At 41.1% G+C, this 24,913-nt stretch overlaps 2 protein-coding genes across 3 annotated transcripts; one reads left to right on the forward strand and one right to left on the reverse strand.

The window, feature by feature from the left end:
* Positions 1–888: 888 nt before the first annotated feature.
* dusp1 (dual specificity phosphatase 1) lies at positions 889–4,222 on the reverse strand. Its single transcript, XM_029511762.1, has 4 exons — positions 3,562–4,222; positions 3,169–3,314; positions 2,829–3,048; positions 889–2,133 (listed from the first exon to the last, which is right to left on the reverse strand). Exons 1-4 carry the CDS (start codon positions 3,968–3,970, stop codon positions 1,778–1,780), a joined length of 1,131 nt encoding a protein of 376 aa, XP_029367622.1. The 5' UTR covers positions 3,971–4,222; the 3' UTR covers positions 889–1,777.
* A 3,765-nt stretch (positions 4,223–7,987) lies between these two features.
* Positions 7,988–24,403, forward strand: ergic1 (endoplasmic reticulum-golgi intermediate compartment 1). Of its 2 annotated transcripts, XM_029511763.1 has the most exons (10): positions 7,988–8,118; positions 14,516–14,577; positions 17,173–17,245; positions 17,713–17,807; positions 19,708–19,832; positions 20,390–20,494; positions 20,576–20,636; positions 20,893–20,993; positions 21,807–21,929; positions 22,954–24,403. In XM_029511763.1, exons 1-10 carry the CDS (start codon positions 8,099–8,101, stop codon positions 23,059–23,061), a joined length of 873 nt encoding a protein of 290 aa, XP_029367623.1. In that variant the 5' UTR covers positions 7,988–8,098; the 3' UTR covers positions 23,062–24,403. The 2 variants fall into 2 exon arrangements, with proteins under 2 accessions (XP_029367623.1, XP_029367624.1); XM_029511764.1 differs by lacking the exon at positions 14,516–14,577 and having other exon boundaries at positions 7,991–8,118.
* Positions 24,404–24,913: the final 510 nt, after the last annotated feature.

A 24,913-nucleotide genomic window follows, 5' to 3' on the forward strand; every position in this document is an offset into this window, starting at 1 on the left:
TTTCTGTCTCCCAAAACCATGCAGTTTAGAATGAAGATCTTGGGATATCATCATCATCATCAACTCGAGGAAGTTTTCCTCTCCTGTTTTCTCACACCCCACCAAGGGTCACAGCCAATGTTTTGGCTAATTTGCAAACCAAACATATTCCTTTCCCTTTCATGGCTGATTCTGCCCTGACCCCCCCATTGGTGCATGTGAAGCAAGGGACACAAGGCTGGTACTTGACTGAGCCCTGAAAGCGCTTTAGTTGTCACACTTTTCCCAAACGCCTTGCAGCTGCTCCTATTGTGGCCGCAGAGGGAGGGCTTCTTAGCTGATTCTCTAAGCCTCCTGCTGTTGCCCTGCCCTCAGATGGGCTCATTGAGAAGGAGTGTGGCCCAAACAATGGCTGACGCTATGACATCATGCTTCTTATGTGAGCAAAGTCCTTCTGCCAATATATGGTAGGATTCCATCACATGGAACCAAATAGAGAGGGATGAGCATGAAGGATGAGCTGTTCAATGTGCCAAGCAAGCAAAAATTATTTTTCTTTGACTCCTTCAAAACCAAAAAATAAATAAATTAAATTAGCATGTATATATGCATATATTAAACTATTGGTTTATCAGCAGTGAAAAATGTTATCAAAAGCTTTTTAGGCACACTAAGATTTCACCACTTTCACTCACAATGTGTATATTTGTCGTTTTACCTTCCCTTCTATAGCAAATGTATTCTTGTGTTTTGAACTGTGATGTGTGTGAAAAAAACAATGGAAATGTGCATGACCCAGTTAGCTTTGAGAAGTTAAAAAAATTAAAAATAAATAAATAAATTCACAGAAGTTGCTGAAGCCAGTTATTGAAGAACACAAGTATGTGAAAAAAAGAGAGCAGATTTCTAATGAGTAGAAAATTCAAATGAGTTTTATTCAATTGTATAAAAACAACATTTAAACAAACATATGCAAAATAGATATAGTAAAAGATATATATTAATTTAGTTCAATAAATATGTCAGAACGCAGTCACTGAAGACTACATGGCCCCATTTTAGTAGCTCGTGGGGTTCTGTGTGCCTCAGCGCCACAGTACAGAAACATGAGGTATTTAATGGTCAGTTTCCCCAATGGGTCAGGATCGTCAAGGTTTCATGATGTGTTGAAAGGCAGGTGTTTGCATTTGAATTGGCAACCCCACTCAACATTGAACATGCAGATTTCTGCCACATCTACACAACAAGAGGGATATACATTCATTGTTCGTAAAATGAAGGGGTAACCTCCGTGCCATTTTTCACAAGTTAATATTGCTCTCTAACTGGTACAGAAAGCAAACTGGACATTTAAGAAGAAAGGTCAACATTCCTGAGACAACTGTTAGCCCTCTCCACTTTGTTTAGTTCAAAAATATGATTGTGATTATCATAAGCAGTTGCCAACATTCAGTGACATAAGTTTCACTTACGATCAACTTCAATGATCTTAAGCCATTACCCAAAAACCTTGGTTTGTTTACTGTGGATATCTTTCACATTTAGGATGCTTAACATCAATACTGCCTGTTGGTAGCTATCAAATCTCCCTTTAAAAATGGTGGAGCTGACCTGCAGAGAATGGCCAGCGGATCAGTCAAACACAATGACCATGACCATAACAACAAATAGCTCCAATTCAGTCTAGTGATACCAGTATCACCATGTAATGGATCATAACCAGGGCTGTGCCTTGTGCAGTGGTCTATGTAGAGTCACAATTAAAGTTCAAACAAAGTCTGTGCTGCCCACATTCATCTCAGCAGCTGGGAGATGTAGTGATGGGACTGTGGAGGAATGAAAGCTGACCAGCTGAGGTGTGTACAGGGATGGAAACAGGGAAATTGAAAACTGTGCTGCTGCTCCCAATAGCTGGGCTGCCTGCCTCTGAGGAGCAGGTAGTCGAAGCCAGGACCTGGGTCTCAAACTGGAGGAGCTGGCCCATGAAGCTGAAGTTGGGGGAGATGATGCTGCGGCGCTGTTTGACAAACTCAAAGGCCTCGTCAAGCTTCACACGGTTGGTCCGCATGAGGTAGGCAAGGCAGATGGTGGCAGAGCGGGAGATGCCGGCTTGACAGTGCACAAACACACGGCCTCCTTTGTTTCTCACTGAGTCTGAGAGGGAAAAAAAGAAGAGAAATCAAGATTAGCACACCATAAACACTTTTGAAGTGATGACAGACTCAAGGTTACAACACTGCCAGTGACAGGAAACCACAGACACAAAAGTGCTTACAACACTTTCAGCTGTAATTTAAATTCAACAGCGCACACAAGACAGGAATACAATAAAGAGGGGTGCAGGGTGTGAGCTTGTGGGGGTTATTCCCAACGGAGACAGTCTGAATGGACAAAAGAGGGGAACAGACCCCTGCTGGGGGTATTGATCTGGGAGGAAGGCCGACAGTGAGTGAGGAGAAATTGCCTTTTGTCCAACTGGGACAAAGAGTGGCGTGGAGGGAGCTATTCAAACGCAGCCACCCTACTACTTCGGGGCCCTCTGTCTTGCCATTCCTTAAAAAAAAAAAAAAAAAAAAAGGCAGGGGGGGGCACACTCCTTTTTCCACGCCTGAGAAGTGCTGATGATATAACCACTATTGTGGTGGAGCCTGTGCCGAGCCAGCTGGTCGGTTTTGGAGGGAACTTTTTAAATTTTAAATCCGGGAGTCAAAGAGGGGAATACAGGAAGAGGGGGGCTGGGTGTTTGTGTTGCTTGCCATTAACTGGCTGAGAAGGTAGCAGCTGCGATAGGCATTTACATTTGGCAGTTGATGGATCGTGAAAGGTCTAACAGCCATAGATGTACTCACCGATAAATTCGATCGCTTCATTGAACCAGGAGCTGATATCGGCTTTGTGGTTGTCTTCAACAGGGATGCTCTTGTAGATGAATGAGTCCTCAAAGTGGTTGGGACAGTTGGCAGAGACATTTATTAAAGCAGTGATCCCCAACATGTCCAGCATGTCTTTTCTGGAGGCATGGTAAGCACTGCCAAGGTACAGGAAAGGCAAGATCTCCACGGGACCGCCCTGGACAGAATAAACAAAACGAACCATTCCGTAAACAAAAGTACCACAACAGTCCATCGGGAAGTGAAGCATTTGTCTTGTGTATTCTGTCAATTAACATACAAACAGACATCCACAAACCTGATCATATAAAGGAGTATTGCATGGGCTGCAATTTGGGTCTGCACTCTCAGGATGGCTGGAGCTCAGGGGCAGACTGAGCCCCTGCGGAGGAGAGGGCTTGGTGCACATCTCTGGATACTCTGTAGAAAATGAGTCAAATCCACCTGTGAAAAGAGAACCAAAAAAATTAATAAATAAATACAGCAATGTCAGTTCACAGGGTAGCACAGAGACACATCCACATTCAAAGGCGTGTACCCAAAAAGGTGACAACTGCTCATGGGGGTTATTTTGGTACATTGTTTACCCCCAGCACCAGCTGCTATAGTGACAGCTGTAATCCGCATTTGTCTGCACAAACAGTTGTCTGGGGCCCCTCTTTTAAAGCAGTGAAATCAACTTTTAACTTACCTTTAAGGATAAAAACACTGGCTCCACAGGGGTCGCGACACAGGGCAGAAACAGCAAGCATCAACGTCCCGTCTTTCTTGGCCTGGCCCAAGTCCAGACTGCGGTCGTCCAGCAGCACCACGGACCGGTACTCTCCGGACAGAAGCCTGTTCCTGGTGTCCTCGTTAGGGACAATGTGCTCGAGTCCTAAGCCCCCCCTGGCCCTCCTCCGCACGATGGTGCTGAACCTCACGTTGGAGGAGCCCGATATGTGGGACGAGTTGAAGGACAGAAAGGAGCGGCAGTCCAGCAGGAGGCAGCTCGGCACGTCGCCCTCCAGCAAACTACGCAGGGACGCACAGTCGATGGTGGGGACCTCCATTATGACCATAGTAGGACGGCGGGACAGAAGTATTAAATCCAAACACATAAAGCACGGAAGGCGGGAAAACACGAGTTTGGACTGGTTTAAAAAAGTTGTTTACGACAGTGTCAAAGTGAAGCTTAGTGGCGCTGAGTCCTTTGTTCCGGTTAGCTTGTCTGAAAGGTCGAGAAGGCGAACAAACGAAAATAACTTTGAAGTCCTGTCTTCTTCTGGGCTGTATCCGATAGACGCGGCTCTCCTTTAGAAGTTTGTCAGGTTGTATGAAACTTTACGATGAGTAGCTTCTGCCTCCGAGCGCTTCAGCACGCGCTTATATACGACTCGTGCTAGTGAATGAGAGGCAACTGACGTCAGCGACCGCCCTTCTGGCCTCGAGCCAGCTCGGCGTACGTCATCACCCGTGCACCGAGTGCAGAAGCGGGACACAACTGGGCTCGCGCACATCCGGGATATTTCAGTACAGACACAGTAGACGCACGCACGCTGTCATTCCAGTTTTCAGTGTTGTTGTTGTTGTTTTCTTTGTACCAATTTTCTTCTTTCTTTTTCTTTTCTGGCAGCTATAAAACTCCAAGAAGATTAAAAAAAGAAAGCTTCAGTTCTTAGGGTGTGATGGGTAGGGCACACAAGATGACTAAAAAGTAGGCCATGACTTTAGTCATATCCTTCATGGTCTCAGAGCTTCACTATGCACTGATATTACCAGTTCATTCTTTTTGTTAGTTTCGTTATCTTTTAAATGTAAAAATTATTAACCCTCACCGGAAATCGTTCTGATAAAAATGACTATTATATAGTATTTCCCCTTCAAATGCCTTAATGTTAACTTGGTTAAATGTTTCCACCCATTATCTAGAGTCATTATTATATTTGTTAATAAATATTTATCATATTTGATATTAAAATATGTTAAGTTCAGTCATATCCTGGTCAAATAAAGGTTTATTATGATCTTTATTACTATACTTTTATAATACAAAATAATAACCACCTTTCTGTTTTCGAAATTGTTAGGGATAAGTGTGTGATTTATCTGTATGTCAGCAAATAAGGAATTTGCCAAATTTTCCATGATGTTAGTGTTTAATTAGATTTAAATTTTGCCTCTTCACCTGAGAGTTGACAAATAACAAGATAATAAGTAAATATCTACCACAGATGCCATAAAAGTTTATTCTTTGTTTTTATTAGTCAGAGGTACATAGTGTTCAATGTGCCGAGAGCAAAGGCTAGCCATAAAAGTTAATCACTGTATAGAAATCTGAAGTCCAGTAAATTTCCACATGCTGAGAAACAAAACACTAGTCTACCAGGAAGACAACAGCAGATGGAGATCTCCTGACCTCTAAGATGTGTTTCGCTTGTGACCTAATTGAAACAGGCAGATGAGGTGGTTTTCCCAAAGTTTGTGAATATTTCAAAAAGCAAGCATGATCACAAATCACTCTGGGAAACCCTTTTTAGTTGTTGCTGGGGTTCGCTGACTCACAGTGGACAACACTTCTGTGTCAAAATGAGGAACCGAAAGGATCATTATTGACAGACAGCAGGCGCCTCATGAAAAGAGGGCGTATATAGATCATTGAGTCTTGACACCACAGTACAGACGTGTCATGGTAGTTTTGTTGTGAAACGTGTGTTTACTAAGCAGACTTACACACAATATTATTGCAATATTTCCCACCTTTCAAAATCCCTTTTTAGTTTTAGCTCAGCAGTGCTGCGTTAGTAACATTGCTTATGTCATCACACTGTCTCAAACATCAATTTTATTTGACTTAAAAACTTGCGACAGCTATCTTGTTGTATTTTGTTGTGTGAATTTTCAAGATGTTTATTGCTTGGGAAGATCAGGCAGTAATGTAGGCCATGACGTCATTCTCGCTGTACTGTAGTAACCCCAGTGATTCCACATCAGTTGGAATGTTTAACTTAAAGCAAATGGGAGATGGATGTGTGATGTGTGAAAGGAAGGGGAGGAGGGGGAGGGGAGCTCAAAGGACAGAAACTTAAAGAATGACAACAGAGTGCAAAAACTCTACAGCCGGTTTAACCTCACACTCCTGTGGGATGAGTCAACTCTGAGACACATGCCACAAACCAGAAACACACTGTACAAGGGAGTGGGGTCAAACAGGTTCTAAAAACAGTCTGTATCCAAACAATTCGTCCTCCTCGCTTCTTTCCTTGAGTCATGAAAATTAGGAAGGAAAATAGGAATGAAATCAGGCACCTGATGAAGTGTTAAAACCAAGACAGCTAGTACAATGATGCAGTAACTCCACATAGCCATGAATAATAGCTATGAGCATAATGTAAGATAATATAATATAAACAGTACATATACAACCTGTTTCTGGTATCTTGGTTTCTAAAAGAATGGCACAAACATATTTCAGAAAGTTACAGATTTTTTTTTTTTTCTTAGGGGTCATGATAACCAGAAAAACTTGCATTTCAATTACACAAAAACTCCTGCACTTAATGTTATGATACTTAGCGGTCTCTCCTCCCAGAATAAGAAGACAAAGTGTTTTGTAAATTGAAATTGTGCTCCCAAAATAGACCCTGGGTTGTTGCTTTGTTTCTGATTCCCGTAGTTATGGCCCACAACCAACTGTAGCGTTCATCCAGAAAGGGAACTGAAACAGGGGATGAGAGGCATTTCCTGTGGTCTGGCTTCGCTGTCACTTGCTGTCATCCCTGCCTGTTTACTGTCATTGTTACTTAGGGCAACAGCTGAGCCAACAGTGGGAAAGCACAGGGCCTGTCCTCTTCTCTATGGTCAGTATCTAGCTTGTTATACGTGCCAAAAATATTCATTTCATGTAAATATCAGTGGGGGGACCAAAACAACAACAACACTCACACACAAAAAAGAAAGAAAACAACTCAAAGGCAGCAGTCTGTGGATTTTCTTATGCGACACATTTTGTAACCACTATGATACACACACCAAATGTGATTGCAACTAATACTCAGTATGTGAAAAAATTGGTCTGCTGAAAAAATACATTTACTTTCCATTCAGATATGAATGTTGAACCTTTTGAAGGCAGAATCCACAGGTTGGAAAAAGAATTTCCCAACTGCTCAGAAATTATACTTAGATTTACATTTGGACATATTTTTTTTTTTTGGTGACACATTTTTTGCAAGAAGCTAAATCCATGTATTGATAACTTTGAGGATTTTCTAAATTGCTGTAAGAGCTAATATTGTGTAGTTGATGCAATTGGGTTCAACAAGAGAATTAAAAACAACCACAGGAATTTGAAATAAAAATTTATTATAACCTGCCACAGAACTTAGGTCCTGCTGTTTACATCTGTACACTGTTTAGGCAGATTAAACAAGTCGTGATGGAAATAGTTTAAAGTTTGAAGAGATCAACATTAATATACACTTTAGTTTTACTTCGTACAGTAGAACTAAAGTCTGCAATGAAATTAAGCAATGGCTCTGCATAACCAGCTTTCATTTTTCATATGTAAATGACCTGAGACAATCAAGATCAAGTTAATTTTATAACAGTCTATATTCATTAGTTACTGTAGAAACAATGTAGTTCTTAATAGATAAAGTGTTTAATTATTACTGTCAATATACATAATTGTAATATTACAAAATATAAAATATATAATAATGGTAGAAGATACTAATTTCCTTTGTTAAAAAATACTGAGTACCAGCCCTTAGAATCTCATGCTCATTATCATGTCACAGTGTGAAACCATTAAATGTTATATTAGATGTTGTATTAAATTAAATATTAAATGTTTCACGTGTTAAACAGCTGATAAAAACTGAATGCAAACCACAGTGTAGTCAGATAGTGTTGTAACGAAATATTATGAAAACAGTTTTAAACTAACACAAATCTTTAGCCTCTGCCAGCAATTTAAAATTACATAAGTAAAATAGGTGTTTTCTTTATATCATACACACAAAAAAAAAACCAAAAAAAAAAAAAAAAACCGAGCGGCTCTGAGAGGAAGTAGAAGCACCGAGAACCGGAAGTAGCTCTCGTCCAATCAGCTTTTGCAAAGCGTCCTAAGCTGACGTCAGCCCGGTACCGATGAACAACCGGTAGCGTTGAAGCGAAGCTGTGCGGCTGACCTGTTGTTTGTAGCTCTGCCTGCTAATCCCCTCCCCGCCAAACGTGCAAACATCATGCCTTTCGATGTTAGGAGGTGAGTACGGGGCTTCTGTTCCTCCGGGGGCAGGTACGGAGGGACAGCGGGGGCGGGGGGCCCGGCGGAGCCGTGCACTTCCACGTCCGGCATGAATGGGCCACATTGTCACGGGGGGGTAGGGTTGATGGGTTTTATTATTTTATTTTTATTGGAGCATGGGCAGACCTCCAAAATCTTCCTCACACTTAGAAGACCTGAAACTAGTAGCCTCAACGTACAGTGATAGTTATTGTCAACACTGTGGTGTCACATCTGCTTGGTATAATCGGCAAAACCGACTTTTGTGTTGTTTGCAAATCAGTAAGTTCCTAATTCAGAATCATTAGGCGGTATACATGGAAAGAGACAGACAGTGATACATCTGACCAGAAATGCGTCTGACTGTAGGTGATGAGAAATATGTCTGACTGTAGGTGATCAGAAATATGTCTGACTGTAAATGATCAGAAATATGTCTGACCGTAGGTGATCAGAAATACGTCTGACTGGAGGTGATCAGAAATATGTCTGACCGTAGGTGATCAGAAATATGTCTGACTGTAAATGATCAGAAATATGTCTGACCGTAGGTGATCAGAAATACGTCTGACTGGAGGTGATCAGAAATATGTCTGACCGTAGGTGATCAGAAATATGTCTGACTGTAGGTGATCAGAAATACGTCTGACTGTAGGTGATCAGAAACACGTCTGACTGTAGGTGATCAGAAACACGTCTGACTGTAGGTGATCAGAAATACGTCTGACTGGAGGTGATCAGAAATACGTCTGACTGGAGGTGATCAGAAATACGTCTGACTGGAGGTGATCAGAAACACGTCTGACTGTAGGTGCTTCAGGGCCAGTCCCCTAATCCATTGATGTACATATTAGCACAGAACTAATAGTCACACCTTCCAGGCCAGTGAAACTGTCAATAGAGCACACCCTGATCAAAATAAAGGACCAGATGTTTGCACAGTGATAACTTCATACTCTTTGGCAGTGACAGATACTGACTTGTTGCTACCCAGTTCATTCTTTAAATGAGAGTCCAAAGTGCTACATTTGTCAAATATATATTTTTTAAGCTTTCATAGTTTTTTCACCTTGAATAATATATCACTGAAAAATATAAATATCCATCACTCCCTCCTAGAGCCAACTCTTATTACAGTTTTTGCTACTTTAGCTATTCAATTTTTATTATTCTGGTTTTATTTTATTTCTAATTAGGTTATCTGGATGGTATTCTGGTCCAAATGTTCAATATATTACTTTTGATCAATCTGGCACACAAATAAAATGTCAATTAATTTATTAGTTGACCAAAAATATTGTTATCTAATATTCATTAGCCAATTCTCTCATGTGAATATTTGCTGTTTTTGTCTGTTCTCTATCATTATGTAGTTAAAATTACAAGGGTTTGAGGAGGTAATGCTCCTGTTTTTGATGATGAGTTTTAGCCCATGCACAAACTGGCAACAACACAGTTGATATCACATTTCTTAGAGACCACAGTCCTATCACATGGGCCAGTTCATTCACCAACATACAACATCTGGAAAATCTCTCTATCACACTTGTAATTGGTGTCCTGTGTTGGATGGCTGATGATATGGTCATAGTAATCATGTCAGGGGGTTATCACATGGTCATGTCCTATTTAGATGCTTCACTGACTTGATCGTACAAAACTGCTGTTACAAGAGCTGGAAATGGCTCAATTGACCAACTAACTGGTTGTGTTGCTCAGTGAGAAACACCAGTGGATTAGTCAACAACATGAGTGTGTAACCTTAAAGGTTTGCATACATTATACTTTAGGATAGGATTAGGATAGCATGTCTTCCCAGAAGGCTCTGCTTTATAAGACCATATATGTTTTCAAATAGATAGTGTTATCTGTTAAAGTCATGATCCGTTGATCCCGTTTTTATGGCATCAATAAATCAAGTATTAGACTTTAGATGTGTGTTTCAGTAACTGTTTGATTGTTCAATTCATATCTACCTGTTCATATTGTGTTTAAGCCTCCACTAAATGAACTATTTGTAGCTTTTGTTATTGCTACACAGACAAGATTAGCATTGGCATGAACAAACATTAGTTTGTCTCTGTCTGTGTGTTGGCCCTGTGATGAACTGGTGACCTGTTCGGGGTGACCCTGCCCTCTCTCAATGTGAGCTGGGATTGGCTCCAGCCGCCCCCCGCACCTGGAAATGGGTAAAGCAGTTGAAGATGAATGAATGAATTAGCAAACATTCACATGTTTATTTACCAGCTTTTCCAAGAGCTTCAAACATTGTTTTATTCACAAGACCCAAGTTAATGATACGCCCTCAGAGCAGGATCACATCTTCAGGGCAGACTGGGACTCCACAGTGGATATTGGATGAAAAAGTAACTAGATGGTGTGTTTGGGCCCGAGTTAGCCTGCATGCCTGTTAACTTCAGTGTAGTATATAATATATCAGAGCAGCATTTAACTAATTTCATCCATCCATCTTCTACCTCTTTTCCGTTTCTGGGTCATGGGGGATGCTGGAGCCAATCCCAGGCAACGTTCTGGGCAACACCCTAGACAGGTCGCCTGTCCATCACTGGGCCAACACAAAGAGATAGACAGAGACCAACAACCACTCACACTCAGACCTACGGAAAATTTAGAGCCAGCAGCTAACCCAAACATGATGTCTTTGGACGGTGGGAGGACCAGGAGGAAACCCACGCAGGCACGGGGAGAACATGCAAACTCCCCACAGAAAGGCCCCAGGCCAGGAACCAAACCAATGACCTTCTTATTGTGGGGTGACAGCGCTAACCACTATGCCACCGCACTGCCCTAATAAATGTATTCTGATTATTTGAATTGCAATTTCATCTTAAACAGTCTGTCAATAAGATGATTGATTTTGTTGCCTTGTGAGTATCAGCACAGTTTTCCTTTCAGACCCCTCCTTAAATGCTCCAGCTCAGTAATTGCTGTGGACTGTTTTATACTCATTTCTATCTTCATTTACTTTTTCAATATGTAACTGGAAATCATTTGACTAGATTAAATGTAATATGCATGTTCTGAGAAGCTTCCCTTCTTGATCCATTACCTAATATGAAGACAACTGATCAATTTGAAAAACATTTAATGACTTATGTTGCTTTTAAATTGTGTTTCTACAAAGACAACTATTAGTTTTATAACCTTTTTCATAATGACAGATCAATCTTTCCTCTGAATGAACAACAAAATAACTGAGAGGCTTTTACTCCCATTTTTAATTGACCCCAAGAATTGTGTAATTTATTGACATAGGCGGCCTTGGTTTGGATCCTCCTGATGAATTGCTCCTGCCGTGATTAGATCTTGATGACATAGCTCTTCAGAGTGCAGACAATGTCAATCGATATTACATGTGTTAGTCTTGACAGTGTTCGGCCACCGTTTGTTGTTTGTTGATACTTCCTGTTGATGACTTCAACAGAAACCTACATACACAGTTGACCTATGTGAGTTGATCACAAGTGAGAAGAAAACATTGAGGCTAGGGGCCGATTATTGCAAATGAAACCCTGACTCATTGTCACTCATTTGCGAGATGTGGTTAATTTCATACGATACCCTTCCCTGAAAAGCGGCTCTGTGCTTTCACTTCGTGGTGGCAACAAAGAGATTCTGGTACACTATGTCCTCAAAGCATCCATCCGTTTTACAGATGACTGGGCAGTGTGAAGTGACAGAGGGAGATGTGTTGATTGCAATTCAGGAAATTACCAAAGTCAGTGTTAGACCAAGAGGTGAACTCTCAAGAGTGACTATTAATATTCATGAATACAAAGTGTTCTGTGCTGAGGAAATAATGTGAAACAGTCATTCAGACTAAAACCAGTCCACCTAAATCTATTTGTGGTGTTGTTGGCCTGTCTAAATGTACTGCTATGAACATTTCAGTCTTATTTACATTTAATTTAACTTTAACTTTTTTTTTTTATGAAGGAAAACAAATCAGTTTAAAATCATGTATTATTGCTTTAATTAGAAAGACTGAATTGAACATTTCTTTTTACAAAACAGAGGATCATAAGATCATAACTTTTGGGTTTTCTTGATTTACATTATAAATGATCTGTATAAAACTTTATGGTATGGTTCAAATGTTGCCCCACCAAATTGCTCAATTGCAACCTTGTAAAGTCGATTGCATCCAGAATTATTGCATAGCTATTTTCAATACAACCAACATAACAGATGTCAACTTCATAAAATCACCCTAAATAAAGTAAATTGTTGGATTTGAAATAAATTTTTTACATCCTGGTAGTCACGCAGTACCATTTTTAGGGCGTGTGACTGTGTTAATGCACCAGATCTCCAGCTTTGTGTGTTTTCACGTGATCCCAGTTGATGCTATAATCAGTGAACTATCTGGTTACACAGTTTTTGTTTTAGACTACTGGGGTGGGAGGCCACCCATATCGCATTACTTTGACTATTTAAATAAATATTAAACCAATATCTACCATACCGCTGGAGTGCCATTTTAAACATAATCTTCCCAATTCCAACTCTTAATTTAGAGTATGACTCTGTCCCTGTGTTCAGATATATCCAGGGTGCTCATCTGACACTATTTACAGCTAGCATGTAGCATCAATTTCAATGAGTGACCACTCTTGAGTGAGATTTTGTGTCTTTACTCACTAAAATTACATTTGATTCATGTGACAATAGTTAAATACAGCTAGAAATGAGGATTGCTGGAAGTATTAACAACCCTGTGTTGTCACTGGTGTCATGTCTTTGTGATGTAGTTTGAACATGAGTATTTTAGTAATATGAAATAATCAGTGGCTACTTAGACCATTTCTGTTGCCTTTCATTGAGCTGACACTGTGAGATTTCACATCTCTTGGCAACCAATGTGCCATTCAACAAATGCTTCTTGTTTCTTTTTTGACCGCTTTGACCACAAATGCGGTTTGGAGTTTAAACAAAGAAAGTTGACAAAGTTTCCTAAGTAACGTAGGGTATGTTTTTTTTTTTTCTCCTCACTGGGGAACCCAGGGAGGGGTTTTATCCTTGATCTGAGCTCATGAAGATGGAAATCATCAAAACTTGAGTTTCAAGGTTTTCACTGCGCTCCACCTGTCTGGTTGTCTCGGGAGTCGAGCCCTGTGGCTGGGTGGAGAGGATGTGAGGATGGAGACTCTGCACATAAGGCTCAACCTTTAGGAAGTGTGCTTGTGTAGAAGTTATTTTGATCCTGATACAGGCGACCCCTCCCAGCCTACTCTCCATGCTGTCTGCCCTGTATAGCCTGTCGGGCCACCTATTATTGCACAGTGACCTAATACTAATGGGACATTGGCGCAGGAAGTTTTAGGCTGATGTGGATTGCAGCGGGAGGGAGATGAAAGGAAGCTGGCTGCGGTCTTCAGGATCCTGAGGACACAGGAATTGTGGCGCAACAAGAGAAGCAGCAGGGTCAGAGCTGTACAGGAAGCCCCCCCACCCTGCTTAGCATCAGCTGTAATTATTTCTCTGGCAGCTCTGGAGGGAAGAATGTGAAGAGTTGTAAATGTTTTAGAAGGAGAGAGTGAGAGAAAAGAAGGGCGTACAGAAGGAGATGAGAAGGGAGAGTGGGTGGGATTTGAGAAGTCAGCGACAAAGAGTTTGGGGTCGAAAAATGTTTCACTGCCCAAAAAGGACATGTGAAAGAACTCATGAACCTGAATAGTTTTGGTGTTGAGTAGTTTTTCCCCCTCCTCAGCTCCCCAAATAGGCAACAACAGTATTTCACAAGACCAGAGTTGGTTGTGTCAGGTGGTAATGATCCTCCTCCGCTCCTGATTCACAGATTTACATACAATTCATTTTTCTCCTCAACTTGATACTAAAATGCTAAGTTGAAAATTTACACAAGAATAAATCTAAACTGAATCCTTCACAACACACTGGTGTTGTCCCTCTGACTGCTCAGAAGCTCTATCAATTTAATTTGATAATCTTAAGTAGTTAGTACAGTAGTTTCCTTTTTTTAATGGCTGTGTTTATATTCATCTGTGTGTTCCTCGGTGTGTCTTTGTTTGTTTATGTTGGCTTTGTGTTTTGCTGTGTTCATACAGAGTATGAGAGACCTTTCCTTGGGGTCAGGTCAGAATTATAGAGTACACATTCAAAGGAAGAGGTGTAACCCTGTTTTCGTGTGTGTGTTGGGCCTGGCTGGCTGTCTCGACCTGTTATGTGTAATGGCGTTGGTCCACAACTAACATTCCACCACTCTTCTGTAATATCACACAGCCTGCCGGGTACACAATGTGATTCTTTTCTCAGCACGTACTGTTTACATTTGCTTTTTTTTCTCACCAGTTCTTCCCCTTTTTTTTTGTTTCTTTCTCTCCCTGTCTCTCCTCAGATTTGATATCTACAGGAAGGTGCCAAAAGATCTCACACAGCCCACATACACAGGAGCCTTCAGTGAGTAGTTATTCACCCCCTGGCTCTGTTCTTCCTTTTTTTAATGTTGAGTAATCAGGTTTCAGTTTTTTTGTATTTGGAAATGTACCTTCTGTAAATAGTAAGATTTCCAGATTTGGTTCAATGCACTGGACTTTCATTTCCGAAGTCCTTATTTTCTTTCAAAAGTCGCTGAAAGTTAATGAAAAAGATTTGTTCAAGCTACGGGCTGTAACTTCATATTAAAACCACAGCTTTGGAATTATAGTTTCACCTTTTGCTACCAAAAAAGCAAGTGTAGAAAAGATTTCAAACTGTTCTATGAAGCATTTCTGTCATGCTTATTTTTTTTTTTTTTCCCAGCATCTCCACTTTCTTACAAGTCTCAAATTGAGTACTAGGAACATTTAATTGTAAAGTTTCAATATGGTAAATGCTTGGTGTTTTATTTTATTTTATTTTTTTACAAAACAAAATCAAGCAGACCTTCCTGCAACCCTGTGCCTTTAAAATGCCGGTAACAAATGACTTAGCAGACATGTTTAGATGCACGCTGGCCCTGAGAATGTAAGCAATGAGATACCTGTCACCTTTCAGTGGAAAGGGAGGAGATGACAGCTGCTATTCAAGTACCTGCCTGTTACAGGAAAGACAGCGTCAGCCAATGGCTAGCACCTGTTTTAGCACAACTCGTATGGTAGGAATGTTAATGAACATGCTCCGAGGCACCTGAGAAGGCATCAGTCACAATCTAATGGATGTTCCTGTCAGAGCATGTGCTGGCCACTTGTCAGTGACAAGTCATTTCGCAATCAGGGATAGTAATGATTATTCACTCTTCAATCTTTTTTTTTTTTGTAGTTATTCAGTGACCCAATATGGCTCCTTGATGACAGAGTACATAAACAATGCTTTGGGTTTTACTCAGATTATACACACCTTCCTGGATGACAGGGGAAGAGAGTGACTTTGCTAAAGATGTACGTGCAGTTTCCATCTCTGAGGAAATGGATGGAAGTTCTTCCTGTGTGGAGTTGCCTCCCTTCCTGTCACTGTCCTCTGTCTAGGCTTAGGTGCACCTGGTTCATTTGGAAGTTTGACAACTATAATGCTTCACCAATAGCTGCTCGACTTACATTTTGGTTTGACCGGTTCAGAGGCAACCAGGGACCAACTCTGTCTTTTCACAAAAGGCCAAATATTTGAACCAGAGTGCTTTTGTTTAGTTTTAGGGCCAAATACCTTTTGGGTTATATTTTTATGGTGTTTACTTTGGACAGTAAGTCTGTTTTTATCACAGTGGTTTCTCCGTCATCCTTCACACTTCGAGCATAATGTATCTGATGTTTATCTAATTTGTTGTGTATCAAATGTATATTTGTCCCACTTCTGCAGTTTGGGTTGAATGAGCTTTGGGCAAAGTAGAACATGTGAAATATAGGGCAAGTTTCATGTGTCTCAGTCTGATTCACGGTGTTATTGTATCCGATTCTATGCGTCAGAGCTCTCAGAAAATATAGCTGCCTTTCTGTCAGAATGAAGCAGCTTTTGCATTTATTTCATTTCATGTTTGAGGACCGTGAAGGATGAGCTACTGTTTAACTGAAAAAACAACTAAAGGTCTCTCTAAGTCTTTTCCACTATCACTATTTTCACTGTAGAGCTATTGAAGTTTAAATCAGCAGCAGTCCATTACAATCATCTTTAGTAATCCCCTTCCAGTATTGCACCCTTTGAAGCTCAGGAGTTACTATACACGTCTTTATATGAACCTGAATTAGTGAGCTATGTGTCATAGCGACGCTCCCTGTTGTTTGTTGGTTAAACATTACCTTGTGTAAAGCCTCTGCCAACCATAAGTTTGGCTGTGACGTGCTGACGACCACAAGGTCATGTGACTCTCTGATCCTTGGAGATGGTTGTCATGTAAACATGCCTCACCTGCTGAGTGAGAAGTTTCTGGCTGAGACTCTCCCTGTACCAGATAAACCACAGAAGCACAGACGCACTTCAGTCCCCTTCTTATTTATTTTAGTAAACACGTAATGGCTTTATGCGACCCTTTGCCTGATAAGTTTGACACATAAAATGAAACAGCTTCTTCTTTTAAACTCAGACTTTATTTTGGCTTGATTTAAACAAAATGCTTAATGTTTCAGGCTAATGCCCCTGATCTGGCCCATTAGGTAATTACTTCACTGTAAACCTTTTTTTTGGGGCCTTTTTTGAACTTTGTGATTGTGTGAAGTTTGTCTAAAGAAACGCAAAAGGACTTAAATAGCATGAGCTCACCGCTCTCAAAGCAGATATGCTTTAATAACTGCCTGTTGTGCTGGTATTTAATGTGTAATTAGTGTAAGAGGGTCTTAAAAAGCCTGCAGGTTTATGGAATATTTTAGTAATGGCAGGTTTAACGCTGCCAGTAAAACAGCGATTACAGGACCTTTTTTTTTTTTTTTATGACTGCTCTGATTTCATTAATGTCAGCCTTCCCCCAAGGCTGGACCATCTCTACTCATGTTGTTTGCATAATTTCTCAAAGTGTCATACGTAAAATCATCAGTTACTTAACTTGACACAAAAGTCCTCATTCTAACTTTCTTCCTCTTTGCACAGTTTCCATTCTCTGCTGTGTCTTCATACTTTTCCTGTTCCTGTCTGAGCTGACGGGTTTCATAGCCACTGAAATGTGAGTATGAACACCATCCACAGACCCTTCCCCCTGTAGCTGACATTCACCCCGGGGCAGTCACCTGTGTAGCCACACAGGCACATGACCTGCCATTGGAAAGACAGGAAGTTAATCATGAATGTCATTGCCTTCATTATGACGTATTCAGCCCAGCCTGTGTTGTAACCAATAGATGGAGTCAATCTTCTCTCAGGATATTGGCTTTGTTAATGTGTCAGCCTCCTGGCAGCGTGTAATGAGGGTTGGCTTGGGGGGGATGGTGTGACAGGAAGGAAATTACACTTACGGAGATAAACAAATACTCCTTTTGCGTGCAATTTGGCAGGAGATGAATCCTTAACACTTAAAGTGTGCTAAAGGCATGTTATCAGAACATAGTCTTTTTCTTTGTCAAATTGACTTTCCTCCCTCCAATTAGAAGTTTCAGCTCATCTAATCCTGTTTCTTTTTTCTGCCTGTTACAGAGTAAATGAACTATATGTGGATGATCCTGATAAAGACAGTGGTGGGAAGATAGATGTGAGTTTAAACATCAGTTTGCCAAACTTACACTGTGATTGTGAGTATATACATATATAATATATATATATACATCTGTATAACTCAGTTTCTCCTCATTGCTCTTCCTGCTTATGTCGTTTTTCATCTGTTTTTAAAGTTTGTTTTCCTCTCTGTTAGCACCACCCTATCGTATAACACTAAATGCTGGCAAAAGATAAATTAACTCTCAGTATAAAAATGGACTCTGAGGTAACAATGATTTGTTTACCCTGTTGTATTGTGGGTGGCTACTAGATAACACAAGACTTTATCCAAATCTCTTCTCTGTCTCGTCAATGTTTGATGTTGTGCTGCCACACTGTCATAACATGAGTTTTACATGAAGTCTACTGTACTCGGATGGCAGAGAGGAGGGCAGGACGGTTGAGGAGTGCCAGGACAGAGAACAGTCACTGGTTATTTGCTCCCCATGACTCCCTTCAGAAACTATGTCCAATGACAAATCTCTCACACGCAAACATGAACACTCACACACAGCGGTGCAACTCTAGCAGCATAGAAGACGCACACATCCATGTAGTTCAAGCGATATCCAAAAATGGCAAAGCCAATAAATACTTGTGTGAAAAATGATGTCCAGATTTCAGCGAGTGAGGCCTTGGCATACCGACACACATCTGCCAGCCATGTGTTTAGACAATCGAGATGCCCATGGCCTGCCTAAACAAAAGCTGTCCCCTGCCCCTTCCAGTTAAAACTCTTGATGATTGTATGCATGGTGGTTTTGTTTATTTGCAGAATTTACACTTTTTCTTGTCTAAAATGTGGAGGCCTCTTACATGTCACCTCAAAGTTAATGCAGTTTATTTTCCCCACCTCCAAACAGGTGGTCGTCCCTTACAAATGCAGGCGCAAAGAGAAATCATTCTCACCATGGAAAGGCTGGCACACCATCTCCTTTTAATATTTGCCTCCTCTGCGTTACGCTGCTGCTTCAGAGTTAAACACTCTTTTTCTCCTCTGACCTTTAGGGGTAGCCAGGTCTTGATTTGTTACTTAATGGAAAAGCAGAACTGCATGCAATACCCTCATAATAGCACCACCCACCTTCTTTAAATGAAGAGACTTCCACTCTTAAGTGTCTTAAAAAGGAGAAACAGCCAGCTCTCACTCTCACTCACACTCGCACTGTGTGCTGTATTTTGAGATGTGGAGAGAGTTGGAGGTGCTGTGGGGGCATAAAAATTGTCTTGAATGTCAAAGGTCAGACAGACAGTGTGTTGAGGTTTTAGAGCAGACATCCCTCTCTGCTCTGCTGGCCAGCACACAGCACAGGCCGCCTCTGAAAATAGTCCACTGCCAGTGTGCCAATGCACGTCTGCCTGCAGGGGAGAGGAGGGGCGGTGGGGGAGTGTTGTACAAGTGTAAATGGAAAAACACAGAAGGGAGAGGGCAACTGGCAGGATAGGTGGTCTGTTTGGACTTTGTGTGTTTACTTTGTGGACCACACTATTGTGATATTCAAAATCTTTCTCTTTCTCCAGCTAGTCAAAAAAATAATGCTGCTGCTAATTCTTGTTTTCATTATCGGCAAATCATAATGGCTTTAAATAACCAATGAATAGTTCACGCTATAAACATCCCATGAGAAAATGGAGACATCTTTCCAGAATTTGTTTTGTCTGTAATGATGCCCATGGATTAACTTGCAATTAAGGTTTTTCTTTAATTTTACTGTAACTCAAAGAGAGTTCAAATTTTTGTCTCTAAGAAATACTTTAAAGTGTTTATGGGCATTTTTTAGACAATCCAAAGCTAATATGTATCATTTATTTTAAATTATAGATTGTGCAACCAGCACAAGAAAATGTGTAATATGCAATATTTCTGTTGAAATTCTTTCCTATTGTTTGTTGGTTTGACTTTTCTCTTTTGTGCATTTGTTTATTTTTTTTCAGTGGTTGGTTTGGACATCCAGGATGAGATGGGCCGCCACGAGGTTGGTCACATTGACAATTCGATGAAGGTTCCTCTCAATCAGGGTGATGGCTGCCGCTTTGAGGGAGAGTTCACCATCAACAAAGTAAGGTCTAACAAATGTATTCACACATTAGTTGTTTTAAGTGAACGATTCCCCTCAGGGAATGGAAAATGTCTGCCTTTTCCTGTTCGGTAATTACAATGGACCAGATCAGAGTTTCTGTCAGACCTGAGCTCTCAGACTGTATGTTGTGTATTTGTGTTGCGCTCGAGTTAAACATAGTCTGATCCCCCATCTGAGTCCAATGTGGCAAATCTCTTCCTTCTCCAGTCTAAATTGAGTTATGCTAAATGGAAGAGCCCGGGGATTCAGTTACACCTGACCTCATACTGCGTTCTGGGCCCTGTGAAGCCCTATTTGTCCTACCACCATTTTCTACGTCAGCCTTTCCATTGCGTTAAAATGATTAACCCACTAGTTGTACATTTAACACTCTTGCTCGTGGAAGAAATGGAAATGTGTGAAATGTGTTAAAATGTAGAAATTTTTCTTCCGGAGGGAAGGACCATTTAGTTTCCAACTGAGAGAATCATTCAGACTTTGTCATCAGTTAACTAAATGTGCTGTTGGTGCTTGTGTTTGTGTGTGTGTATTTTCAGGTACCAGGAAACTTCCACGTTTCCACACACAGCGCTACGGCACAGCCCCAAAACCCTGACATGACGCACATCATCCACAAGCTGGCCTTTGGGGAAAAGCTTCAGGTGGTGACACACAAAAGCTCACCTGGAAAACTTGGCAAGATGTGAAGTTTTAAGGTTAAACACAGATCTTTTGTCACGCAGGTCCAAAAAGTACAGGGAGCTTTCAACGCATTAGGAGGGGCTGACAGACTATCATCTAATCGTACGTATGCGCACTGCACATGTACTCATCCAGACCACTATGTGACATTTATGTAAGGCCAGCTCGCGTGATGCAATGAAATGGGACACCTAGTGGACGGCTATTGAACCCGCCCCCAGTGGAAACTTGATTCAAACAGCTGACACTGCATTGACAGTAGAAATGCTTCAGTCAGTTGCATCATGGGCAGAGCTACATCCATTTTTGGATGTGGAAAACACATTTTGTTACTGAATTTCTTTTCTTTCTCCCCCAGCTCTGGCCTCCCATGACTACATACTGAAGATTGTTCCAACAGTGTATGAAGACCTGTCAGGCAGACAGAGGTTCTCATACCAGTACACCGTAGCCAACAAGGTGCTGTATCCTGGCTATTACCTCTCATTTCCTTTCTCCCCCTCCCATCTGATCATTCCACTATGTCATGTTGTTTTTGCGCCGGTCATGGAAGCAGCGTGACCATCCCAACATGTGGCCTGAGAACGTACCTCTGTGTTAACTTGTGCACTCACCCGGAAGTGAAAGCTCACTCCTGGTGACTGGAAAAGCTCCCTAGATGTCAACAAACCATAAACACACTTCCTGGAACTGTGTTGACGGACAGCTGGGTTTTGGATTTTGGAGTAATAAAAGTGTAGCTCAGCTGTGGAGCAGGGAGGAAGCGGAGCTGAGCAAAATATTCCAAAACTTCATTTCAGAAACATAAATAAAGTTCCAGGCATCACTGCCTTGACCTCAGCAGTGTTTTTTCCATGATAAATGTACGATCCTCATCAAAACTATTGTAGGTAATGGATTGATGTAGCAGAGAGGTGATTTATAGAATCTTATTCATGGTTTTGTCATATCATTTAACAATAACGCAAAACTCATGGAAGCCTCCTCCCGCTCACGTCATCTGTTTTATTCAGCCAAGATTTTTTGGTGAGCAGTCATTTTAATGATTTTTGAGTGGCTATATACGTAACCAATTCTGTACTGAATCACGAACACCACAAGGGATAGGAATTAAATTACAGATTGCTCCAGTTTTTTGTTTTTTTTTTCAAAACATAATGGGATAATGGGCTCCTGTGCTGATGAAATCCATCCCTTACAGGACACAGAGTCCGAGAAACATTAAAAATTTTTTGTTTTTCTTTTTTTCCCTTTCTTTCTCCTCCCCCACAGGAATATGTTGCTTATAGCCACACGGGCAGGATCATACCAGCCATCTGGTTCAGATATGATCTGAGCCCGATCACAGTCAAGTACACAGAGAGGAGACAGCCCATCTACCGCTTCATCACAACAGTGAGTCAATTCGCCTCTGAGATTTGACACAAACTGATTCCTGTGGCCAAAAGTCTTACATCAATGCAAATTCAAAGTCTTTCTCAGTCTGAGAAACAGTCAATGTTAGGATATTCAGGTTTTAAAAACTGCCTACGAGATGACCAGCAGTGGCATAGCTCTGTTTATTAATGATGTCCAAAGGATAGCTCCTGTTTTTCTAAAATAAATGTCTAATAACTTCAGCTGTGACCGAAAGTTTTAACATAGTAAACACCTAATCTGCTAGAAATCAGCATTTCTATTCCACTCACCTCATTGTGTTATTGTTACAGACCACAATTTTTTGGTTGCCTTCAGCTTGTCTGCTTCTCATGAACCCCACCATGCATGACTGTCCGGGCCACAAAGAGACAGTTAGCGAGCAGCTTGGGAATTTAGTGAACTTGTAGCAGCTAAGGAGGTCGATATTTCTCACAGGAGCAGAGTAAAAACCCACAACAGAGCCAAAAGGAGAGTGCTAGGCAAAAGCTTGATATCTGCTCAATGTGTAGTCACCTGTTAAATAACTTGTTAGCTGGCTTTGTCAGAGCGTTTTTTATTTCTCCCATATTTCAACATTTTGTAAACTTCAACACCTATAAACCAGCGGCACCTTCCTGAGCTGTTTGTTTCTTGACATTTTACTTTGAAAATCTCCTGCTTTTTCTGCCTCTTCTCCTCATCAGGGAAATCTCCAGCTGACTGATAATGCAGTCAGAGGTGTACACTGTCATTTGTCTTTTGTGTTGTTTAGGTTCATCATGATTTAAGGCACGGAGTGAACATGACTGTGCTTTAGCGTGATTATGAGTCATGGATTAAGATTGTGAGTCAGGCAGCACGGAGTCTTTACTGGACTCTGGCACATACTGAAGTGTCAGTGTAATGTATTATTTGACTGAAATGTCATTAAAACCAGCTGATGCTGAGCCATTTATAACCAGAGAAGAAAACATCACAGCTCTGAAACACCAAAACTGACAGGACGGCTTGTTTTCTTTAGATCTGTGCCATCGTTGGAGGGACGTTCACAGTCGCAGGCATCATTGACTCCTGTATATTCACCGCTTCAGAGGCCTGGAAGAAGATCCAGATAGGAAAAATGTCATGAGGATCGCTCCTCTGCTCTGCTCTGCTCCCCCCCCCCCCCCCCCACCACAGCCCCCCCCCCCCCCCTCCACCCCCAAAACACATTTTATTTATAAGTGCAAAGTTGCTAGCCTGATAGCTAAATTCAGTTCTGCCTGAACCCACATCTTTGTGGAGATTGTATCACCGTGACCAATGAAGTGGCTCCAGCACTGGATCTAACTACCGGGCAACATGCCACTGCTGCATCGGAGTTACCGGAGATCCTCTGTGGCTCCCATCTGCTCTGCAGACATGTGGACGCTGCCTTCAGCGTCAGCAGAGGGACGCTCTTTGTTACTGTGGAAATGAATTCAAAAGAACCGTGCATCAGGATCAACCAGTATGTGTGTTTAGAAGGCTGCAGCTGGTATTTTTGTAGAATGAAGTTTAAAAGCAAATTGCTGAGATTTGTGCCGATAGTCACAGATTTTGAAATGACCAAGCTCCATGTGACACACTTCTGAGCACTTCACATGTATTCAATCATATGGACATTTTCAAATCATGGCTGAGAGATTTAATGATTTAAATGAAGGGGGTGAAATCAATGTTTTATTTACTGTTTTCCACTTTCAGCCCAATTACTTTCTCAACCAGAAACCACAGTTTATTTCCCCAGTACTGCAACAGGGGCCGATTATTTGAAGTAAGTGTTCTTTTCTATAAACTTGAAAGACTAAACTATATTTTCTATCGAGCAACTTGAGTCTTTTCATCCATACTGCTGTTTTATCTTGAATATTCGAACTGTGTGCCTGGGGGTTAACTGTCCCACCGAAAGGGGTTACCACAAACTCTTCATTGTTTCATCTTTTCAGTGGCTGCCACTAAAACCAGTTGGTTCACAGTATCAGTGCAGTTAGCGTTTTCCCAACGAGAAGGCTCACCTTTCTTTTCATTTATACCAAATATTCCATCAGCGCTGTAAAAGTCTAGGTGCTAGATTTGACGGTCTTCATTATGTTTCGGTAATTTGGGGTTTTTCGTTTGCAATTACCCATTTTTTTTTTTTTTTAACCAAGACATTGTTACAACACGGTACCTGAATTTGTTTACCGATTGTTATTCGATGAAGTTGTAATTTGTAAAGAAGGTTCAGTTTTGTAAGGAGAGAATATATAGGCCAAGATGTTTTTCCCTCTTTGGTCATTATTTTTCTTTTTCTACTATTGTTACCACAGCGTCTCTGATCAAGGACTGTGATGATCACCAGCCCTCAGAACTGGTCTTTCTTCTGTAAAGGTCATCCACTTCCTGTTGTGTCTCAAATTAATCTGTAACGCTATGTGTTCCTCAAGTAAAGGTATCATAGAGACACTGTTGAACACTTCATGTCTTTTGCTTACTTTTAACTTGCCACCTTTTTACCAATGTTAATATTGATATTATCTGCTCAATCATCTATTATGACAAAGGGATTTGAAGTTTAATGTAATGTAATCTCTGTGGCCTTATAAGTTACTCATAGAAATAGATTTCATGACTCGGCAGCGGTGGCTGTAATTGTGGCTGTATGAAGTGGACTTTGAACACTGCTCATTTATGAGTTGGCAGTCACAATCAGCAGCCTTCAGGTGGCCATTTGTGATGTCTGTGTGTGTAAGCGTATTAAGCTGTCACCGCTGTCATCATGCTTGCGTCCAGATCTGATAAGAGATGCTCACTGTGACTCACTCCTTCATTCACCTACACCTCTCTTAGTTACCTCAGTCACTTATTCCTTGTTCATGGTGGCGTGCATCAATTTCTCCCTAACTCCAAGGATCATCATCAGAGTTTGGCTGTAGGCTGATGATAAATTCAAATGTCCATTTAAAATCCTGCACTTTACA

This window comes from Echeneis naucrates, chromosome 10 (genome assembly GCF_900963305.1).
Source record: "Echeneis naucrates chromosome 10, fEcheNa1.1, whole genome shotgun sequence".
In the NCBI taxonomy this organism is placed as follows: Eukaryota; Metazoa; Chordata; class Actinopteri; order Carangiformes; family Echeneidae; genus Echeneis; species Echeneis naucrates.

Coding starts and splice junctions, on each gene's coding strand:
- dusp1 (XM_029511762.1), bottom strand. CDS start 3,970: ATGTGTTTGGATTTAATACTTCTGTCCCGCCGTCCTACTATGGTCATA. Junction 3,315..3,561: donor CAGTGTTTTTATCCTTAAAG/GTAAGTTAAAAG, acceptor CTCTTTTCACAG/GTGGATTTGACTCATTTTCT. Junction 3,049..3,168: donor ATACTCCTTTATATGATCAG/GTTTGTGGATGT, acceptor TATTCTGTCCAG/GGCGGTCCCGTGGAGATCTT.
- ergic1 (XM_029511763.1), top strand. CDS start 8,099: ATGCCTTTCGATGTTAGGAG. Junction 8,119..14,515: donor ATGCCTTTCGATGTTAGGAG/GTGAGTACGGGG, acceptor GTCTCTCCTCAG/ATTTGATATCTACAGGAAGG. Junction 14,578..17,172: donor CACATACACAGGAGCCTTCA/GTGAGTAGTTAT, acceptor CTCTTTGCACAG/TTTCCATTCTCTGCTGTGTC.